The sequence below is a fragment of the Oncorhynchus masou genome, chromosome 28 (genome assembly GCF_036934945.1).
Source record: "Oncorhynchus masou masou isolate Uvic2021 chromosome 28, UVic_Omas_1.1, whole genome shotgun sequence".
NCBI classification, from domain to species: Eukaryota; Metazoa; Chordata; class Actinopteri; order Salmoniformes; family Salmonidae; genus Oncorhynchus; species Oncorhynchus masou.
In genome coordinates, this window is record NC_088239.1 from 19,309,818 (window position 1) to 19,329,740 (window position 19,923).

The 19,923-nt window shown below is 44.9% G+C and overlaps 1 protein-coding gene across 1 annotated transcript in view; it reads left to right on the top strand.

Moving 5' to 3' along the window:
• Positions 1–19,923, top strand: part of lama1 (laminin, alpha 1) — a 74,720-nt gene that overhangs the window by 20,907 nt on the left and 33,890 nt on the right. The window contains exons 8-20 of the mRNA XM_064941485.1: positions 787–965; positions 2,911–3,016; positions 3,610–3,767; positions 3,971–4,111; positions 4,345–4,509; positions 8,113–8,214; positions 8,472–8,798; positions 9,330–9,440; positions 11,114–11,241; positions 12,677–12,763; positions 13,022–13,233; positions 14,791–14,897; positions 17,970–18,150. Of these exons, the coding sequence (XP_064797557.1) occupies positions 787–965; positions 2,911–3,016; positions 3,610–3,767; positions 3,971–4,111; positions 4,345–4,509; positions 8,113–8,214; positions 8,472–8,798; positions 9,330–9,440; positions 11,114–11,241; positions 12,677–12,763; positions 13,022–13,233; positions 14,791–14,897; positions 17,970–18,150 (2,004 nt within the window). The remainder of the gene's footprint in view (positions 1–786; positions 966–2,910; positions 3,017–3,609; positions 3,768–3,970; positions 4,112–4,344; positions 4,510–8,112; positions 8,215–8,471; positions 8,799–9,329; positions 9,441–11,113; positions 11,242–12,676; positions 12,764–13,021; positions 13,234–14,790; positions 14,898–17,969; positions 18,151–19,923) is intronic.

The following is a 19,923-nucleotide window of genomic DNA, read 5'->3' on the forward strand; positions in this document are numbered from 1 at the left end:
TGAATGGGCAAGACAAAAGACTTAAGTGTCTTTCAACGGGGTATGGTGGTAGGTGCCAGGTGCACCGGTTTGACTGTGTCAAGAACTGCAACGCTGCTGGGTTTTTCACGCTCAACAGTTTCGCGTGTGTATTAAGAATGGGCCACCACCCAAAGGACATTTTATTTTTTACATCTAACTAGGCAAATTCAGTTAAGAACAAATTCTTATGTACAAAGACGGCCCCTTGTTCAGCTCAGGGATTTGATCCTGTAATCGTTTGGTTGCTAGCCCAATGCTCTAACCACTAGGCTACCTGCCACCCCATCTAGCTGACTGTGGGATGCATTGTAGTCAACATGGGCCAGCATCCCTGTGGAACGCTTTCGACACCTTGTAGTCCATGCCCCAACGAGTTGAGTCTGTCCTGAGGGCTAAAGGGGGTCAACTCAATATTAGGAAGGTGTTCCTAATGTATTGTACACTCACTCAGTGTATATTCTTAATATAAACTAACCTTTCACTACTCTCACATTAAAGGTAGACTCAGCGATATGACATTGGTGCACAAAGTAAACAGCATAGTGGGTCAATTTCCTCAACAACGAGGAGCGGTGAAGCGCGAAGCTAAACGTCAGCTGTTTTGGTCCCGTACCTACCAGGCTCTAACAGTGTGAAGCGAACCCATGCACATGTGCAGAGACAGGGTGTGAGAGCGAAGTCTGCATCTCCCTCATCGCAATAACTGAGTCTACCTATAAGATACATAAGTTGTTATCTGACATATTTAATATTCTCCTCCACTAGAATGTAACTGCCACAACAAGGCCGAGGACTGCTATTACAACCAAACTATGAATGACCACAAGATGAGCATGAACTCGCATGGACACTTCCATGGCGGGGGTGTGTGTATCGATTGTACCCAGAACACGGCCGGTGTCAACTGTGAGACCTGCGCAGATGGCTTCTACAGACCCCACGAGGTACTGTCTCCTCACTGTCCCGTAATCCGATGCCCTCTTTGTGTCCCTATGGTCCCTGTAATCCAATCCATTAATATGGTGCCCATTTCCTGAGGACCCCCCTGGTCTTCCTTTGTGTCCCTATGGTCCCCTTTACCTGAGGACCCCTTGGTCTTCTTTGTGTCCCTATGGTCCCCTTTACCTGAGGACCCCCCTGGTCTTCCTTTGTGTCCCTATGGTCCCATTTACCTGAGGACCCCCCTGGTCTTCCTTTGTGTCCCTATGGTCCCCTTTACCTGAGGACCCCCCTGGTCTTCCTTTGTGTCCCTATGGTCCCCTTTACCTGAGGACCCCCCTGGTCTTCCTTTGTGTCCCTATGGTCCCCGTTACCTGAGGACCCCCCTGGTCTTCCTTTGTGTCCCTATGGTCCCCTTTACCTGAGGACCCCCCTGGTCTTCCTTTGTGTCCCTATGGTCCCCTTTACCTGAGGACCCCCCTGTCTTCCTTTGTGTCCCTATGGTCCCCTTTACCTGAGGACCCCCCTGGTCTTCCTTTGTGTCCCTATGGTCCCCGTTACCTGAGGACCCCCCTGGTCTTCCTTTGTGTCCCTATGGTCCCCTTTACCTGAGGACCCCCCTGGTCTTCCTTTGTGTCCCTATGGTCCCCTTTACCTGAGGACCCCTCTGGTCTTCCTTTGTGTCCCTATGGTCCCCTTTACCTGAGGACCCCCCTGGTCTTCCTTTGTGTCCCTATGGTCCCATTTACCTGAGGACCCCCCTGGTCTTCCTTTGTGTCCCTATGGTCCCCTTTACCTGAGGACCCCCCGGTCTTCCTTTGTGTCCCTATGGTCCCCTTTACCTGAGGACCCCCCGGTCTTCCTTTGTGTCCCTATGGTCCCCTTTACCTGAGGACCCCCTGGTCTTCCTTTGTGTCCCTATGGTCCCCTTTACCTGAGGACCCCCCTGGTCTTCCTTTGTGTCCCTATGGTCCCCGTTACCTGAGGACCCCCCTGGTCTTCCTTTGTGTCCCTATGGTCCCCTTTACCTGAGGACCCCCCTGGTCTTCCTTTGTGTCCCTATGGTCCCCTTTACCTGAGGACCCCTCTGGTCTTCCTTTGTGTCCCTATGGTCCCCTTTACCTGAGGAACCCCCTGGTCTTCCTTTGTGTCCCTGCCTAGTGGCGTGTGCCTTTCTGTGCACTGTTGTGTACATTCCTATTGTCTGTGATTGGACAATAAAATCAGTGTGTGTGTGTGTGTGTGTGTGTGTGTGTGTGTGTGTGTGTGTGTGTGTGTGTGTGTGTGTGTGTGTGTGGTCCTGATTACAAACACATTGTAGTTTTCAAAAAGAAAGGAGGCCCAAGGCACTCTTCATATAATTAATTGTTCAATAGAAACAAAGTTTTAAAATGCCAACACGTCTATTGAACATGCCATACAAATAAAGGCATTTTAATGAATTAAATGAAAAGTGCCTTGGTCCTCCTTTCTTTTTGATGACCAATTCACCCCTTTTATTAAAGAGCACCTTCTGTCTACCAAAATGTACTATTGTGTACCTTAGTAGCGCTTCCCTTCCTCCTCTTTCTACATTGTAGTTTTGGTTCTGTGGCTCAACGAAAGATAATGGAGTTATTTGTTGCTGTGTCCTAAAATGACTGTATAGTGGAACTACATTGGTATCATGGTCCTTGCTCAGATGGATGAATGGCGATTTATTCAACTTTTAATTTCAGTGTGTACCTTGTGAATGGTCATTGTGTATTTGTTTCCTTTATTTTACTAGGCAAGTCAGTTAAGAACAAATTCTTATTTTCAATGACGACCTAGGAACAGTGGGTTAACTGCCTGTTCAGGGGCAGAACGACAGATTTATACTTTGTCAGCTCGGGGATTCAAACTTGCAACCTTTTGGTTACTAGTCCAACGCTCTAACCACTAGGCTACCCTGCCGCCCTGTGTGTGTAGGTGTCGCCCTACAGTGAGAACCCATGTGTGGAGTGTGGCTGTGACATGAGGGGGTCTTTGACTCCTGCCTGCATCAGAGATGACAACCACGCCAAGCTGGAGAAAGGTACAAACACGGAACTGTACTAATATTATTGTACTGTGACTGTGCTAACTGTGTTGTATTGACTGTGCTAACTGGACTATGCTAACTGTGTTGTATTGACTGTGCTAACTGGACTATGTTAACTGTGTTGTATTGACTGTGCTAACTAGACTATGCCAACTGTGCTGTATTGACTGTGCTAACTGGACTATGCTAACTGTGTTGTATTGACTGTGCTAACTGGACTATGCTAACTGTGCTGTATTGACTATGCTAACTGGACTATGCTAACTGTGCTGTATTGACTGTGCTAACTGGACAATGTTAACTGTGTTGTATTGACTGTGCTAACTAGACTATGCTAACTGTGTTGTATTGACTGTGCCAACTGGACTATGCTAACTGTGTTGTATTGACTGTGCTAACTGGACTATACTAACTGTGCTGTATTGACTGTGCTAACTAGACTATGCCAACTGTGCTGTATTGACTGTGCTAACTGGACTATGCTAACTGGGCTGTATTGACGGTGCTAACTAGACTATGCTAAATGTGCCGTATTGACTGTGCTAATTTGTCAATGCTAACTGTGCTGTATTGACTGTGCTGTGCAGGTCTGAACCCAGGGCAGTGTCTGTGTAAAGAGGGCTTTGTGGGTGAGCGCTGTGAACGCTGTGCCTTTGGCTACAGGGACTTCCCCCTGTGTTCGCGCTGTGAGTGCAGTCTGGAAGGCAGCCTCAACATCGACCCCTGCACAGAGTGCATCTGCAAGGTAACACTGGGGTAATATAGGGTAACACTTGCATTATGAGTAACCTTGCCTGAAGACCTGAAGACTTGCATTAGCTCCCCGAGCTAATGCCTAGGTTTTTAGCTCAACAGGCTAAGACAGTCTTGTGCTCATTGTCCCTGAATGTTCCTACCAAATGAATCCCCTTAAACTGATCTTCTCCACTGTGTGTGTGTGTGACTTAGGAGAACGTGATGGGGGCCAACTGTGACCTGTGCAAGCAGGGTTTCTACAACCTGGAGGACCGTAACCCTGAGGGATGCACAGAGTGTTTCTGCTTCGGTGTGTCTGACGTGTGTGAGAGTTCACCCTGGTCTTTGTTTCAGGTAACACACCGCAACTCCCACATCCAAATACACTCTCATCCACACATCCATGTAATTACTTAGTTGTTCCTTTGGACAAGAATATCCACAATATGCAGCAACCAACTCCAATGGTTCCACATCGTTTTGTTGGGAGCCGTTAAACTCTTTGATACTGTGGAACTCAATAACACATAACCGTTAAATTGGATCAGCCTGTGATGTTCTCATGACTAATTCCTCCTGGTCCATAGACTGTTGACTCCAATGGATGGCTCCTTCCTACCCAAAGCGTCTCCATCTACACGGCACCCCTCACTGATGACGACAACAACCTCATTGTCCCCAGCATCGCCATGATCCAGTCATACCGTTTTGTGTCTACCTGGGCCGCTCCGGAGGGCTTCCTGGGGAACAGGGTAAGCATTTTGCTTCCTGGGGAACAGGGTAAGCGTTTTGCTTCCTGGGGAACAGGGTAAGCGTTTTGCTTCCTGGGGAACAGGGTAAGTGTTTTGCTTCCTGGGGAACAGGGTAAGCGTTTTGCTTCCTGGGGAACAGGGTAAGTGTTTTGCTTCCTGGGGAACAGTGTAAGCGTTTTGCTTCCTGGGGAACAGGGTAAGTGTTTTGCTTCCTGGGGAACAGGGTAAGCGTTTTGCTTCCTGGGGAACAGGGTAAGTGTTTTGCTTCCTGGGGAACAGGGTAAGCGTTTTGCTTCCTGGGGAACAGGGTAAGTGTTTTGCTTCCTGGGGAACAGGGTAAGTGTTTTGCTTCCTGGGGAACAGGGTAAGTGTTTTGCTTCCTGGGGAACAGGGTAAGCGTTTTGCTTCCTGGGGAACAGGGTAAGTGTTTTGCTTCCTGGGGAACAGGGTAAGCGTTTTGCTTCCTGGGGAACAGGGTAAGTGTTTTGCTTCCTGGGGAACAGGGTAAGCGTTTTGCTTCCTGGGGAACAGGGTAAGCATTTTGCTTCCTGGGGAACAGGGTAAGTGTTTTGCTTCCTGGGGAACAGGGTAAGCGTTTTGCTTCCTGGGGAACAGGGTAAGCGTTTTGCTTCCTGGGGAACAGGGTAAGCGTTTTGCTTCCTGGGGAACAGGGTAAGCGTTTTGCTTCCTGGGGAACAGGGTAAGCGTTTTGCTTCCTGGGGAACAGGGTAAGCGTTTTGCTTCCTGGGGAACAGGGTAAGCGTTTTGCTCCCTGGGAAACAGGGTAAGCGTTTTGCTTCTTGGGGAACAGGGTAAGCATTTTGCTTCCTGGGGAACAGGGTAAGCGTTTTGCTTCCTGGGGAACAGTGTAAGCGTTTTGCTTCTTGGGGAACAGGGTAAGCATTTTGCTTCCTGGGGAACAGGGTAAGCATTTTGCTTCCTGGGGAACAGGGTAAGCGTTTTGCTCCCTGGGAAACAGGGTAAGCGTTTTGCTTCTTGGGGAACAGGGTAGGCATTTTGCTTCCTGGGGAACAGGGTAAGCATTTTGCTTCCTGGGGAATAGGGTATGCGTTTTGCTTCCTGGGGAACAGGGTAAGCATTTTGCTTCCTGGGGAACAGGGTAAGTTTTTCCTTCCTGGGGAACAGTGTAAGCGTTTTGCTTCTTGGGGAACAGGGTAAGCATTTTGCTTCCTGGGGAATAGGGTAAGCGTTTTGCTTCTTGGGGAACAGGGTAAGCGTTTTGCTTCCTGGGGAACAGGGTAAGCGTTTTGCTTCCTGGGGAACAGGGTAAGCGTTTTGCTTCCTGGGGAACAGGGTAAGCGTTTTGCTTCCTGGGGAACAGGGTAAGTTTTTCCTTCCTGGGGAACAGGGTAAGCGTTTTGCTTCCTGGGGAATAGGGTAAGCATTTTGCTTCCTGGGGAATAGGGTAAGCGTTTTGCTTCTTGGGGAACAGGGTAAGCATTTTGCTTCCTGGGGAATAGGGTAAGCGTTTTGCTTCTTGGGGAACAGGGTAAGCGTTTTGCTTCCTGGGGAACAGGGTAAGCGTTTTGCTTCCTGGGGAACAGGGAGGGTAAGCGTTTTGCTTCCTGGGGAACAGGGTAAGCGTTTTGCTTCCTGGGGAACAGGGTAAGCGTTTTGCTTCCTGGGGAACAGGGTAAGCGTTTTGCTTCCTGGGGAACAGGGTAAGCGTTTTGCTTCCTGGGGAACAGGGTAAGCGTTTTGCTTCCTGGGGAACAGGGTAAGTTTTTCCTTCCTGGGGAACAGGGTAAGCGTTTTGCTCCCTGGGGAACAGGGTAAGCGTTTTGCTTCCTGGGGAACAGGGTAAGCGTTTTGCTTCCTGGGGAACAGGGTAAGTTTTGGGGAACAGGGTAAGCGTTTTGCTTCCTGGGGAATAGGGTAAGCATTTTGCCTGGGGAACAGGGTAAGCGTTTTGCTTCCTGGGGAACAGGGTAAGCATTTTGCTTCCTGGGGAACAGGGTAAGCGTTTTGCTTCCTGGGGAACAGGGTAAGCGTTTTGCTTCCTGGGGAACAGGGTAAGCGTTTTGCTTCCTGGGGAACAGGGTAAGCGTTTTGCTTCCTGGGGAACAGGGTAAGCGTTTTGCTTCCTGGGGAACAGGGTAAGCGTTTTGCTTCCTGGGGAACAGGGTAAGCGTTTTGCTTCCTGGGGAACAGGGTAAGCTTCCTGGGGAACAGGGTTTTTGCTTCCTGGGGAACAGGGTAAGTTTTTGCTTCCTGGGGAACAGGGTAAGCGTTTTGCTTCCTGGGGAACAGGGTAAGCCTTTTGCTTTTGCTCCCTGGGGAACAGGGTAAGCGTTTTGCTTCCTGGGGAACAGGGTAAGCGTTTTGCTTCCTGGGGAACAGGGTAAGCGTTTTGCTCCCTGGGGAACAGGGTAAGCGTTTTGCTTGGGGAACAGGGTAAGCTTTTGGGGAACAGGGTAAGCGTTTTGCTTCCTGGGGAACAGGGTACAACAGGGTAAGCGTTTTGCTTCCTGGGGAACAGGGTAAGTTTTTCCTTCCTGGGGAACAGGGTAAGCATTTTGCTTCCTGGGGAACAGGGTAAGCGTTTTGCTTCCTGGGGACCAGGGTAAGCGTTTTGCTTCCTGGGGAACAGGGTAAGCGTTTTGCTTCCTGGGGACCAGGGTAAGCGTTTTGCTGACATACAGTATATTGCACCTATGCTACCAACGCTAAACTCTCACCTATGGAGTTCCTGTATTCCTTCTGAACTCAAAGTTGTCCGTCACAATGAGATGTTCAGCGAGCTAATGACCTGCATGTATTAGCTTGGGACAAATTGATTTCACAATCCCCACAGGAGGGAGAAATAGGCCTCTGTTCTCCGTATAGATTTATCTCTCTCTGTCTCTCTTGCTACTGTATTTCTCTCTTTTTCACTCTCCTCTATCTGTTCTCTTACTCCCCCTACCTCTCTTTTTCACTCTCCTCTCTCTCTTCTCTTACTCCCCCTACCTCTCTTTTTCACTCTCCTCTCTCTCTTCTCTTACTCCCCCTACCTCACTTTTTCACTCTCCTCTCTCCCTTCTCTTACTCCCCCTACCTCTCTTTTTCACTCTCCTCTCTCTCTTCTCTTACTCCCCCTACCTCTCCTTTTCACTCTCCTCTCTCTCTTCTCTTACTCCCCCTACCTCTCTTTTTCACTCTCCTCTCTCTCTTCTCTTACTCCCCCTGTCTCTCTCTTTTTCCACTCGTCATTTGTAGTCCCTCTTCTTTCCTCCCACTGTGTGTTAATACAGGGTGCCCTGTAATTATAGTCAAGTAGGGCCGGGCACTTTATTAATTGCCAAATTAATGAGGTTCCATTCATTAGAACCCTGTGGTGTGTGTTCTACTGTACCCATTAGTCCCTCCAGTGATTAGAATTAATTAATTAGAATTAGTCATTATTTCTGGAATGGCCTTAATATCTGGAGGGAGGGAGAGAAAGATCGAGGCAGCAATTATCCCCGTGGGCCTGATTTTACTTCAATATTTAGTGTAATGAATTTCGACTATTGCATATTTGCTGTAGTTAATGTTTTCTTGAGTCTAACACTTTATTTTTACAATTTTCCCCTTTTTGTTTTTTCCCATTGCTTTGTGAAGCTGACATCATATGGAGGGCTTTTAAACTACACTGTGGCCTATGATGTTTCTGTGGACAATGTGGACAATTCTCTGCCATCACAGTTTGATTTGATTATTGAGGTAAGTTAATATTGTGCTAACTGGTTATGTATTCAACCTGGCTATGATATTAGCTGTGGAATATTGCAATTTTGTGAACCTAGTTTACAGTAAAAGAAACTTCTAGAAACTTCTAGACCATTATAGATTTGATTACCATTATGGAATCACCCGAATCACCCCGAAATCTAGAACCATTCCTAAGGATTGAGCATACCAACCCCCGTTAATATAAATCAACAGTTGTTGCTAAATGCCTTGTCTGGATGCGTCCCCAGGGGAACGGGAGAACCCTGCGTCAGACGCCCCCCAAGCAGCTCTTCCTGACGCCCCTGCGGGAGCAGCTTGTTTCTGTGGAGCTGCTACCGCAGGGCTTCGTAGACCTACACACAGGCCAGAGGGTCGACAGGGACGAGCTGATGACCGTATTGGCGGACTTGGCCGGACTGAGGATCAGAGGCCACCTCAATGCCAGCGCAGAGGGGGCACTCAGGTTGAGCACCGTATCTCTGGACATGGCAGACATCAGGGCTGCTAACCCAGTCCAGGCCCGGGATGTGGAGCAGTGTGAGTGCCCCTGGGGCTACTTGGGCACATCCTGTGAGGTAAACACCCAGGTCACGTGACGGTGGCCGGGAACATCTTCCTAATATTGAGTTTCACTCCCCCATTTTGCCTTCAGAACAGCCACATGGATTTTACAAGGTGTCCAATGTGTTCCACAGGGATGCTGGCCCATGTTGACGCCAATGCTTCCCACAGTAAAATTGGCTGGATGTCCTTTGGGTGGTGGACCATTCTTAATACAAATCGGTGTGCCTGGCACCTATTACCATACCCCTTTCAAACGCACTAAATATATTTTTGTCTTGCCCATTCACCCTCTGAATGGCACACATTCCCAATCCATGTCTCAATTGTCTCAGGCCTTAAATCCTTCTTTAACCTGTCTCCTCCCCTGATTGAAGTGGATTTAATAAGTGACATCAATAAGGGATCATAGCTTTCACCTGGATTCACCTGGTCAGTCTATGTCGTGGAAAGTTGTGCCACATAGTCTGAATACCCGTTCTTATTTTATGTGACTTTGGGTAAAAGTGACCGCAAAATGATGATGTTTCTCTCTGTGTTTGTAGTTCTGTTTATCTGGATTCTATCGCGTCGGTGGGATCCTGTTCGGAGGTAACTGTCTCCAGTGTGAGTGTAACGACCACGCTACAGAATGTGACATCAACGGAGTCTGTCTGGTGAGTCTCACCGGTCTGTCCCACATCATGTTTAGACAGCAGGGAGCCAGAGACGTAGACATATGAGAAGTAGATATACCATAAATGTATTCAATACAGCTGCCAATGGAGTCTGTCCGGCGAGTCACCTTTCTGTCCAACATCATGTTTAGACAGGGGCCAGAGACGTAGACATATGAGAAGTAGATATACCATAAATGTATTCCATACAGCTGTCAATGGAGTCTGTCCGGCGAGTCACCTTTCTGTCCAACATCATGTTTAGACAGCAGGGAGCCAGAGACGTAGACATACGAGAAGTAGATATACCATAAATGTATTCAATACAGCTGTCAATGGAGTCTGTCCGGCGCGTCACCTTTCTGTCCAACGTCATGTTTAGACAGCAGTGAGCCAGAGACGTAGACATATGAGAAGTAGATATACCATAAATGTATTCCATACAGCTGTCAATGGAGTTTGTCCGGCGAGTCACCTTTCTGTCCAACGTCATGTTTAGACAGGGGCCAGAGACGTAGACATATGAGAAGTAGATATACCATAAATGTATTCCATACAGCTGTCAATGGAGTCTGTCCGGCGAGTCACCTTTCTGTCCAACGTCATGTTTAGACAGGGGCCAGAGACGTAGGAATATGACCCATAGATATCAGTGGAGGCTGCTGAGGGGAGGACGGCTCATAATAATGGCTGGAACGGAGCAAATGGAAACCATGTGTTTGATGTGTTTGATACCATTCCACCTTGTCCGCTCCAACCATTAAGATGAGCACGTTCTCCCCAATTAAGGTAACACCAACCTCCTGTGATAGGTATACCATACATCTATGGCTTGTTTGTGGGATCTAAGCGTGATTGCATCTACTTCCACCACCATCTTTGTAAAATAAGGACATGGTCACTTCCAGCCGTTTATCTGACCCTAACATCTGCACTAGCTAACCTCTAAACTAGTTAGAGCTTCACTTCACAGCTAGAGGCTAAACCAATGAACAAACCCTCAGTATGAAGCTTCCTGGATTGAGCTGTGTTTGTTGACAGCCATATAATGGGTCACTGTTCTGGCTGGGTCTAAAATGGCTTCCTTACTTCCTATATAGCGTACGACTTTTGGCTCGAGCCGACCATCCTATTCCCTATACAGTGCACGGCTTTATAGTGAACAGTGTGCGCAGTTTGGGCTCAAATGAATTCGGGTTTGGGTTTCAAATGAATTCCTCCCCCTATTGGATGACAAGTTAATCCTGAGTAATGCTGTGTTAGGTGTTTAAATGGCGTGTGACAAAGCAATGATTATCCAATGGCTACTGCCAGGCATTCATTCTGTCAATATACAATGTAAATCAAAAGGCATGCTAAACCTAGTAGCTACTATGTTCAATTGAATAAGTGAAGATGATTCACTTTGATTCGGTTAGGTTTAGCAGTTTGGTGCACTTAAAGGGATAGTTCACATTTCAAAGTTGTATCTTACTTACCTAGGGTGGTCATCCAAACAGTTTTTTTAAGTTGGAAAAAAAGTTTTTTAAAAACGAACTATCCCTTTAACATGGCAGTGGAGGTTTTATCCCAAGAGATTGTGGTTGCTATGGAGTGTATGGCAGTGTAGGGGCATGTGTGTCAGAGCAGGAAGAAGTTTAATTGGGACACTGTTGCCTTAAATCATTCCCCAGGACTGTACTCACAATACCACTGGGCCCCACTGTAACCAATGCCTTCCCGGTTACTATGGCGACACCTCAGAGGGCACCCCAGAGGACTGCCAGAGATGTGCCTGCCCACTGATAGTGGCGACGAACAAGTGAGTGACTGTGCCAACTCTGTGCCAATGTACCATTCATTCAGATTCTAGAAACCCTCTCCATGGCGATAGATAGGTCACATGTGCGTGGGCGCTGGGTGGTGGAGAGTTTGGCCGTTACACACTGAGTGCACAAAACATTAGGAACATCTTTCTAATATTGACTTGCACCCCATTTTGCTCTCAGAACAGAGTCAATTTGTTAGACTCTACAAGGTGTGGAAAGCGTTCCATAGGGATGCTGACCCATGTTACCTCCAATGATTCCCACAGTTGTGTCAAGTTGGCTGGATGTCCTTTGGGTGGTGGACCATTCTTTATTTTTCATTTTATTTCACCTTTATTTAACCAGGAAGGGTTCATTGAGATTTAAAATATATTTATCAAAAGCGTCCTGGCCAAGATAGGCAGCACCAAGTCATTACAAAAATTACAGACAAACAACATGAAAAACTACAAGTAATCTAGTAAAAACCAACCATAGAATTCACAAGAGTATAACAAAATCAAAAACAGCTAATTAAAAACATTGACAAGTCAGTGAATCAGTATCAAGATCATTCATCAGTGATTTAAAAATACCAATCGGGACAAGTTCTTCCAGTTTAAATGCCACGACTTCCACCAAAGTCGGCTCCTCTCCTTGTTCGGGCGGCGTTCGGCGTCACCGGCTTTCTAGCCATCGCCGCTCCATTTTTCATCTTTCCATTTGTCTTGTCTTGTTTTCATACACACCTGGTTCTCATTTCCCCAATTAATCTGTTTCCCATCATGTTCTGTGTGTAATTGTTTTCATGTCAAGCGATGTTCTTTAGCTCTTTCCGTTATTGTTCTGTGTTTTTGAGCGCATTTGTTTTGTTGTGCTCCATGTTTGGAACTATAATAAAGTGCGCTTCATTTATCATACTCTGCTCTCCTGCACCTGACTTCGCCTTTAAACACACCTTGATATTAAAAGTATTTTATACAAAATGTTGAACATGAAAAACCCAGAAGTGTTGCAGTTCTTGACAAATGGCACAAATACACAATCCATGTCTCAATTGTCTCAAAGTGTATTTAACAGGTGACATCAATAAGGGATCAAAGCTTCCACCTGGATTCACTTGGTCAGTTCATGGCCTGGAAAGAGCAGGTCTTCCTAATGTAATGTGCACTCAGCCTAGGTTCTTATGTCAACAACAGAATGTTTCAACTGCCCCAGATACTTTATTGTGTGAATAGATACGAAGCACAAACGTAGTTGTGGAACAATTTTAGTAGTGGAGATAAGAGGTGAGATCTGCCCCCATACAATATGAAATGCTTCAAGTTGAAGAAAAGCCCTATAGAAACACTATAGAATCATCATCAAAAAATCTGTAGCTCTTAGTGATACGTCATGTAGACTCCCCCTAACACTCCTGTCTATTCACCCTGCTGGTCTCTTCTTCAGTTTCAGCCCCACCTGTCTCCTGGAGGGCCCTGGACAGGTGACATGTGACCAGTGCCAGCAGGGCTACACTGGGACTAAGTGTGAGAGGTCTGTAGACCAAATGTTCTTAAACCTAATCTTGTCTGTTTGACCCTGTCTTCACTTCTTAGACCTATACTATATAATCAGACATGTTTCACTTGTTGCTAAGTACATATTAGTAATTACACTTAACAGTTTGCAAAAATATGTATCATAAGTGAAACTCATTTACAGTATACACCAATTCTAGTCTCAACCATTTCACGAATCGTATGATTAAGTTTATTATATTATGTGTTAATCTTCGAACTTTGACTTCTCCAGGTGTGCTAATGGTTACCATGGCGACCCGACTGTGGCAGGCAAGGAGTGTGTGCTGTGTGAGTGTAACGGAAACGTGGACCCCTGGGACCCGGGCCACTGTGACACCAGCAGCGGTGTGTGTCTGAAGTGTCACAGCCACTCCAGCGGAGACCAGTGTGAGAGGTGTGAGGACGGCTACTATGGTGACGCCATCACTGCCAAGAACTGCCAGGGTACGAGAGCTGTGATGATGATGATAATGTTTTTTGTCCTTATAGAGGATTCTTCCACAGATCCCCTCACAGTTACACATTTACTACAAGAAACATCCTTCACCTAGACGTGCAGTACATCTATAATATGTACCAAATCAGGTCACAGATTACACAGTGAAAATAGACAGGAAATAGACACTTTTGCTTGTTTCTGAGTAGCATGTAGGCAGTCAGTGGAATGCTGAGTGAAGGACATGGCCAACCATTCACAGATCAAGTCTCAACTTTGACCTAGTTCTGCGTCGTCACGTGTCTGACCTGTTCCTAACAATAAGGTCTGTTATGGGTCAGGGCCCGTATTCACAAAGTGTCTCTGAATAGAGGTGTGCTGATCTGGGATCGGGTCCTCCCTGACCATGTAATCTCATTCATTATGATCTAAAATGCTGAACTGATCCTAGATCAGCAATCCTATTCTGAGACGCTTCGTGAATACAGAACCAACCATGTTACCTTAGGCACTGGGAGGCCAAAATTTAGGCTCAATCCCTGACTGGATACGAACAATGATGTGTATAAACCCTGGATAGCTAATGCCATGTATTTGCCAACGATAGGCTTTGAAGCCACTGATCGTCCATTTTGGTACTCCCCAGAAGGAGCAGTCCTCCATAGGACTGAATGGAATTCTACAGCATTTCAATTAAATGGGACAAAGGACAAAATTGCATACATTTTTTATTGTAGTGGGGACAGTAATAGTAGTTTCAAATAATATACCTTTAGGAAAATGTTCATGTTTAGTTGACATAATCTAATTTAAAAGTATGCATTAAGGTGTCTGTAATATAATAAACGTGTCAAAAACAAATGTAGACAATAAATACATTTCTATAGCTTCCAAAATATTTTTTTACAATATTTTTTTTACGGAGAGTTAGTCATCTAGTGTTTACATAAATTATTGGTTAAGATATGGTATGGGACGTGCCCTCTCAAGGCAGCTCATGAACAGTTTATGAAGTCTTATAAGAATTATGGTAATTATGCATCATTCCCAGACCTGGTTTTGTGACAATGTCAGCATACCACAACATTGAAAATCTGTAGATGTTATGAGAATAGGAATTTAATGTTCATAGTGAGATATGTGATGCTGGTAATGGATTCAGTCAAGACCTAGAATGGCGTTCATTTCACCATCAAACATGGTCAAATATATTGTGATAGATGTGCAATTTTACTTCAAATGTGTGTATTTCCTTCTAATGAAAGGCAACTGTAGAAGAGCTCTTTATAATGGATAGAGTGACATCTAGGGGAATATCGTAATACTGCAAGTCAGCCTCGCAGTAACCTTTCTAAAATCGTTTCCATGTCTGTGTAATGTCTATACTACATGAAAAAAACCTGTATTTTATAATCAAAATGGTGCTTTGAGAATTGTTTGATTATTTTAGGATATATCTCTCCACTTACCGATATTATTTTCAACATTAAATTGGAGCAAGTGTCCTGGTGTTATAAACATGTACGTTAACGACTGTTTTACTCCTAATTCTCCCCTGTGTGTAGCTTGCAGTTGCCATGGAAATGGGTCATACTCGGCCATGTGTGACCTGCTCACTGGACAGTGTACCTGCAAACCCAACGTATTGGGAGAAAAGTGTGACCAGTGTCAGGTATGTAGACTGTATATCTTTATCTGTTTCATAATATATTCACAACTTCAAACTCACATACCATAGGGCCAAGAGTTTTTCTTACCAGAAAAAAACAATTGTCCCTCGTTATGGTCTCTGGTCACACCAAGAAAAAGTCCAGGCCCTTCCTTCCACCCTCCATTTTCTGTGTAATTCCACCCTATTCCCATACCTCTCCTTGCAATTAGTATTTTGAATTTGGAAAGGCATGCTAAGTTTCCAGCCCAGTCTATTGGAACGCTTAGTTCTCAGAGGGTGTCCAAGGTCTCCTGCTTCTTTCCTCCCTGCGTCCCGCTTCCCACACCCGCCTTCCAATAAAGACCAGCTGGTCAAAATGCAGTCCAATGTTTTGGATATATTCATTAGCACGATCAGATTGTCTGTCTGCTCACACCCTGGCAAAGAGAGATAGGGAAGAGAGAGGTAGCGAGGGAATATGGGAAGGAGGGAGGGGGAGAGAGAGACAGACAGAGGGATAATATTTTGTTGCTTATTTAGAGCAGAGTTGGTTTGTTTGGTTGGGGAGGGGTCTTTGGCTGGGCAAGGACTGTTCAAATGGAACCAAAAGGACTGTTCAAATGGAACCAAAAGGACTGTTCAAAAGGACTGTTCAAATGGAACCAAAAGGACTGTTCTAATGGAACCAAAAGGACTGTTCTAATGGAACCAAAAGGACTGTTCAAATGGAACCAAAAGGACTGTTCAAATGGAACCAAAAGGACTGTTCAAATGGAACCAAAAGGACTGTTCAAATGGAACCAAAAGGACTGTTCAAATGGAACCAAAAGGACTGTTCAAATGGAACCAAAAGGACTGTTCAAAAGGACTGTTCTAATGGAACCAAAAGGACTGTTCAAATGGAACCAAAAGGACTGTTCAAATGGAACCAAAAGGACTGTTCTAATGGAACCAAACTGTTCTAATGGACTGTTCTAATGGAACCAAAAGGACTGTTCAAATGGAACCAAAAGGACTGTTCAAATGGAACCAAAAGGACAATTCAAATGGAACCAAAAGGACTGTTCAAATGGAACCAAAATGACTATTCAAATGGAACCAAAAGGACTGTTCAAATGGAACCAAAATGACTATTCAAATGGAACCAAAAGGACTGTTCAAATGGAACCAAAAGGACTGTTCAAATGGAACCAAAAGGACTGTTCAAATGGAACGAAAAGGACTATTCAAATGGAACCAAAAGGACTGTTCAAATGGAACCAAAAGGACTGTTCAAATGGAACCAAAAGGACTGTTCAAATGGAACCAAAAGGACTGTTCAAATGGAACCCAAAAGGACTGTTCAAAGGGAACCAAAAGGACTGTTCAAATGGAACCAAAAGGACTGTTCAAATGGAACCAAAAGGACTGTTCAAATGGAACCAAAAGGACTGTTCAAATGGAACCAAAAGGACTGTTCAAATGGAACCAAAAGGACTATTCAAATGGAACCAAAAGGACTGTTCAAATGGAACCAAAAGGACTGTTCAAATGGAACCAAAAGGACTGTTCAAATGGAACCAAAAGGACTGTTCAAAAGGACTGTTCAAATGGAACCAAAAGGACTGTTCTAATGGAACCAAAAGGACTGTTCAAATGGAACCAAAAGGACTGTTCAAATGGAACCAAAAGGACTGTTCTAATGGAACCAAAAGGACTGTTCAAATGGAACCAAAAGGACTGTTCAAATGGAACCAAAAGGACTGTTCTAATGGAACCAAAAGGACTGTTCAAATGGAACCAAAAGGACTGTTCAAATGGAACCAAAAGGACTGTTCAAATGGAACCAAAAGGACTGTTCAAATGGAACCAAAAGGACTGTTCAAATGGAACCAAAAGGACTGTTCAAATGGAACCAAAAGGACTGTTCAAAAGGACTGTTCAAATGGAACCAAAAGGACTGTTCAAATGGAACCAAAAGGACTGTTCAAATGGAACCAAAAGGACTGTTCAAATGGAACCAAAAGGACTGTTCAAATGGAACCAAAAGGACTGTTCAAATGGAACCAAAAGGACTGTTCTAATGGAACCAAAAGGACTGTTCAAATGGAACCAAAAGGACTGTTCAAATGGAACCAAAAGGACTGTTCAAATGGAACCAAAAGGACTGTTCAAATGGAACCAAAAGGACTGTTCAAATGGAACCAAAACTGGACTGTTCAAATGGAACCAAAAGGACTGTTCTAATGGAACCAAAAGGACTGTTTAAATGGAACCAAAAGGACTGTTCAAATGGAACCAAAAGGACTGTTCAAATGGAACCAAAAGGACTGTTCAAAAGGACTGTTCAAATAAAACCCGAAAGCTTGTGAATTTAGATCATATTTATTTAGGGAGAACAGCGAGCAGTCTTGGGCTTCTCTCTCTTTCAGTATGTTTTATTCATGTTTAACCCAATTGGGGATGTAGATATGGAGAGATGGGGAGGGAAGTTGGGGCAGCCTCTCTAATCCCAGAATCAGATGCTCTGGCTGGTGTAAATTCTGACCCATGTCCTGGCCTGGCTGTCTGGTTCCTGGTTCTCCGTTGGGTCCAATGTGGACTGAGAGTTGACAGCTTTGGCAGAGAGGACTGATAGAGACAGATGAAGCCCTCCGCCAGGAGTATTAGAGGAGATGGGATATACTTCCTGCCTGTTCATGTTAGATGGTAACTGTGAGGTGATTGGTGATAGTGAGACCCTCTGCTGATAGTGATGATGTCATGGGACATGGAGAAGTATTACTTCTAGTGTCTCTTGGCATCCTGCTACATGCTCCCTACCAAGGATACAGATAGAGTAATAGCCATATTTTTACAGATGTAGGATCTTAATTTGAGCCAGTTTGTTACAGCAGGAAAATAATCCTGCAGCAACAGGAAATGTGAATTATTATGTGGAATATAAATCATGGACGTTTTTGTAGGGGTTGCTACATTTTTTGTCAGGGAAAATCAAGTCTGAAGATCCTACACCTGTATGTCTGGATATATTTGAGGGAAAATCAAGAAGATTCAGATGGTTAGCTGATGGAAGTTAGTAACAATTGGTATTTTCTTCTGTGTGTTTTCCAGGTGGGCTTCCACAGTCTTCTCAGTGGACAGGGGTGCAGAGACTGTAACTGTAGCCAATCAGGATCTGTGTCCACAGCATGTGAGGAGGAGGGGCGGTGCCAATGCATCCCAGGGGTGGCGGGGGACAAATGTGATCGCTGTTACCATGGTTACTTCAACTACCAGGACAGAGGGTGTACACGTAAGGCCACAAACTTTACCCAAACTTTAACTAACATTCAGTTGAGTTTCACTCTGATCTGATCTTCATTCTCTCTATCAATTCAATTCAATTTCAATTCAAGGGGCTTTATTGGCATGGGTAACATGTGTTAACATTGCCAAAGCAAGTAAGGTAGATAATATATAAAGTGAAATAAACAATAAAAATTAACAGTAGACATCACACATACAGAAGTTTCAAAACAATAAAGACATGACAAATGTCATATTATATATATATATATATACAGTGTTTTTACAATGTACAAATGGTTAAGGACACAGGATAAAATAAATAAGCATGGATATGGGTTGTATTTACAATGGTGCGTGTTCTTCACTGGTTGCCCTTTTCTCGTGGCAACAGGTCACAAATCTTGCTGCTCTGATGGCACACTGTGGAATTTCACCCAGTATATATGGGAGTTTTTCAAAATTGGATTTGTTTTCGAATTCTTTGTGGATCTGTGTAATCTGAGGGAAATATGTCTCTCTAATATGGTCATACATTGGGCAGGAGGTTAGGAAGTGCAGCTCAGTTTCCACCTCATTTTGTGGGCAGTGAGCACATAGCCTGTCTTCTCTTGAGAGCCATGTCTGCCTACGGCGGCCTTTCTCAATAGCAAGGCTATGCTCGCTGAGTCTGTACATAGTCAAAGCTTTCCTTAATTTTGGGTTAGTCACAATGGTCAGGTATTCTGCCGCTGTGTACTTTCTGTGTAGGGCCAAATAGCATTCTAGTTTGCTCTGTTTTTTTGTTAATTCTTTCCAATGTGTCAAGTAATTATCTTTTTGTTTTCTCATGATTTGGTTGGGTCTAATTGTGCTGCTGTCATGGGGCTCTGTGGGGTGTGTTTGTGAACAGAGCCCCAGGACCAGCTTGCTTAGGGGACTCTTCTCCAGGTTCATCTCTCTGTAGGTGATGGCTTTGTTGTGGAAGGTTTGGGAATTGCTTCCTTTTAGGTGGTTGTAGAATTTAACAGCTCTTTTCTGGATTTTGATAATTAGTGGGTATCGGCCTAATTCTGCTCTGCATGCATTATTTGGTGTTCTACGTTGTACACGGAGGATATTTTTGCAGAATTCTGCGTGCAGAGTCTCAATTTGGTGTGTCCCATTTTGTGAAGTCTTGGTTGGTGAGCGGACCCCAGACCTCACAACCATAAAGGGCAATGGGCTCTATGACTGATTCAAGTATTTTTAGCCAAATCCTAATTGGTATGTTGAGATTTATGTTCCTTTTGATGGCATAGAATGCCCTTCTTGCCTTGTCTCTCAGATCGTTCACAGCTTTGTGGAAGTTACCTGTGGCGCTGATGTTTAGGCCAAGGTATGTATAGTTTTTTGTGTGCTCTAGGGCAACAGTGTCTAGATGGAATTTGTATTTGTGGTCCTGGTGACTGGACCTTTTTTGCAACACCATTATTTTGGTCTTACTGAGATTTACTGTCAGGGCCCAGGTCTGACAGAATCTGTGCATAAGATCTAGGTGCTGCTGTAGGCCCTCCTTGGTTGGTGACAGAAGCACCAGATAATCAGCAAACAGCAGACATTTGACTTCAGATTCTAGTAGGGTGAGGCCGGGTGCTGCAGACTTTTCTAGTGCCCGCGCCAGTTCGTTGATATATATGTTGAAGAGCGTGGGGCTTAAGCTGCATCCCTGTCTAACCCCACGACCCCGTGTGAAGAAATTTGTGTGTTTTTTGCCAATTTTAACCGCACACTTGTTGTTTGTGTACATGGATTTTATGAT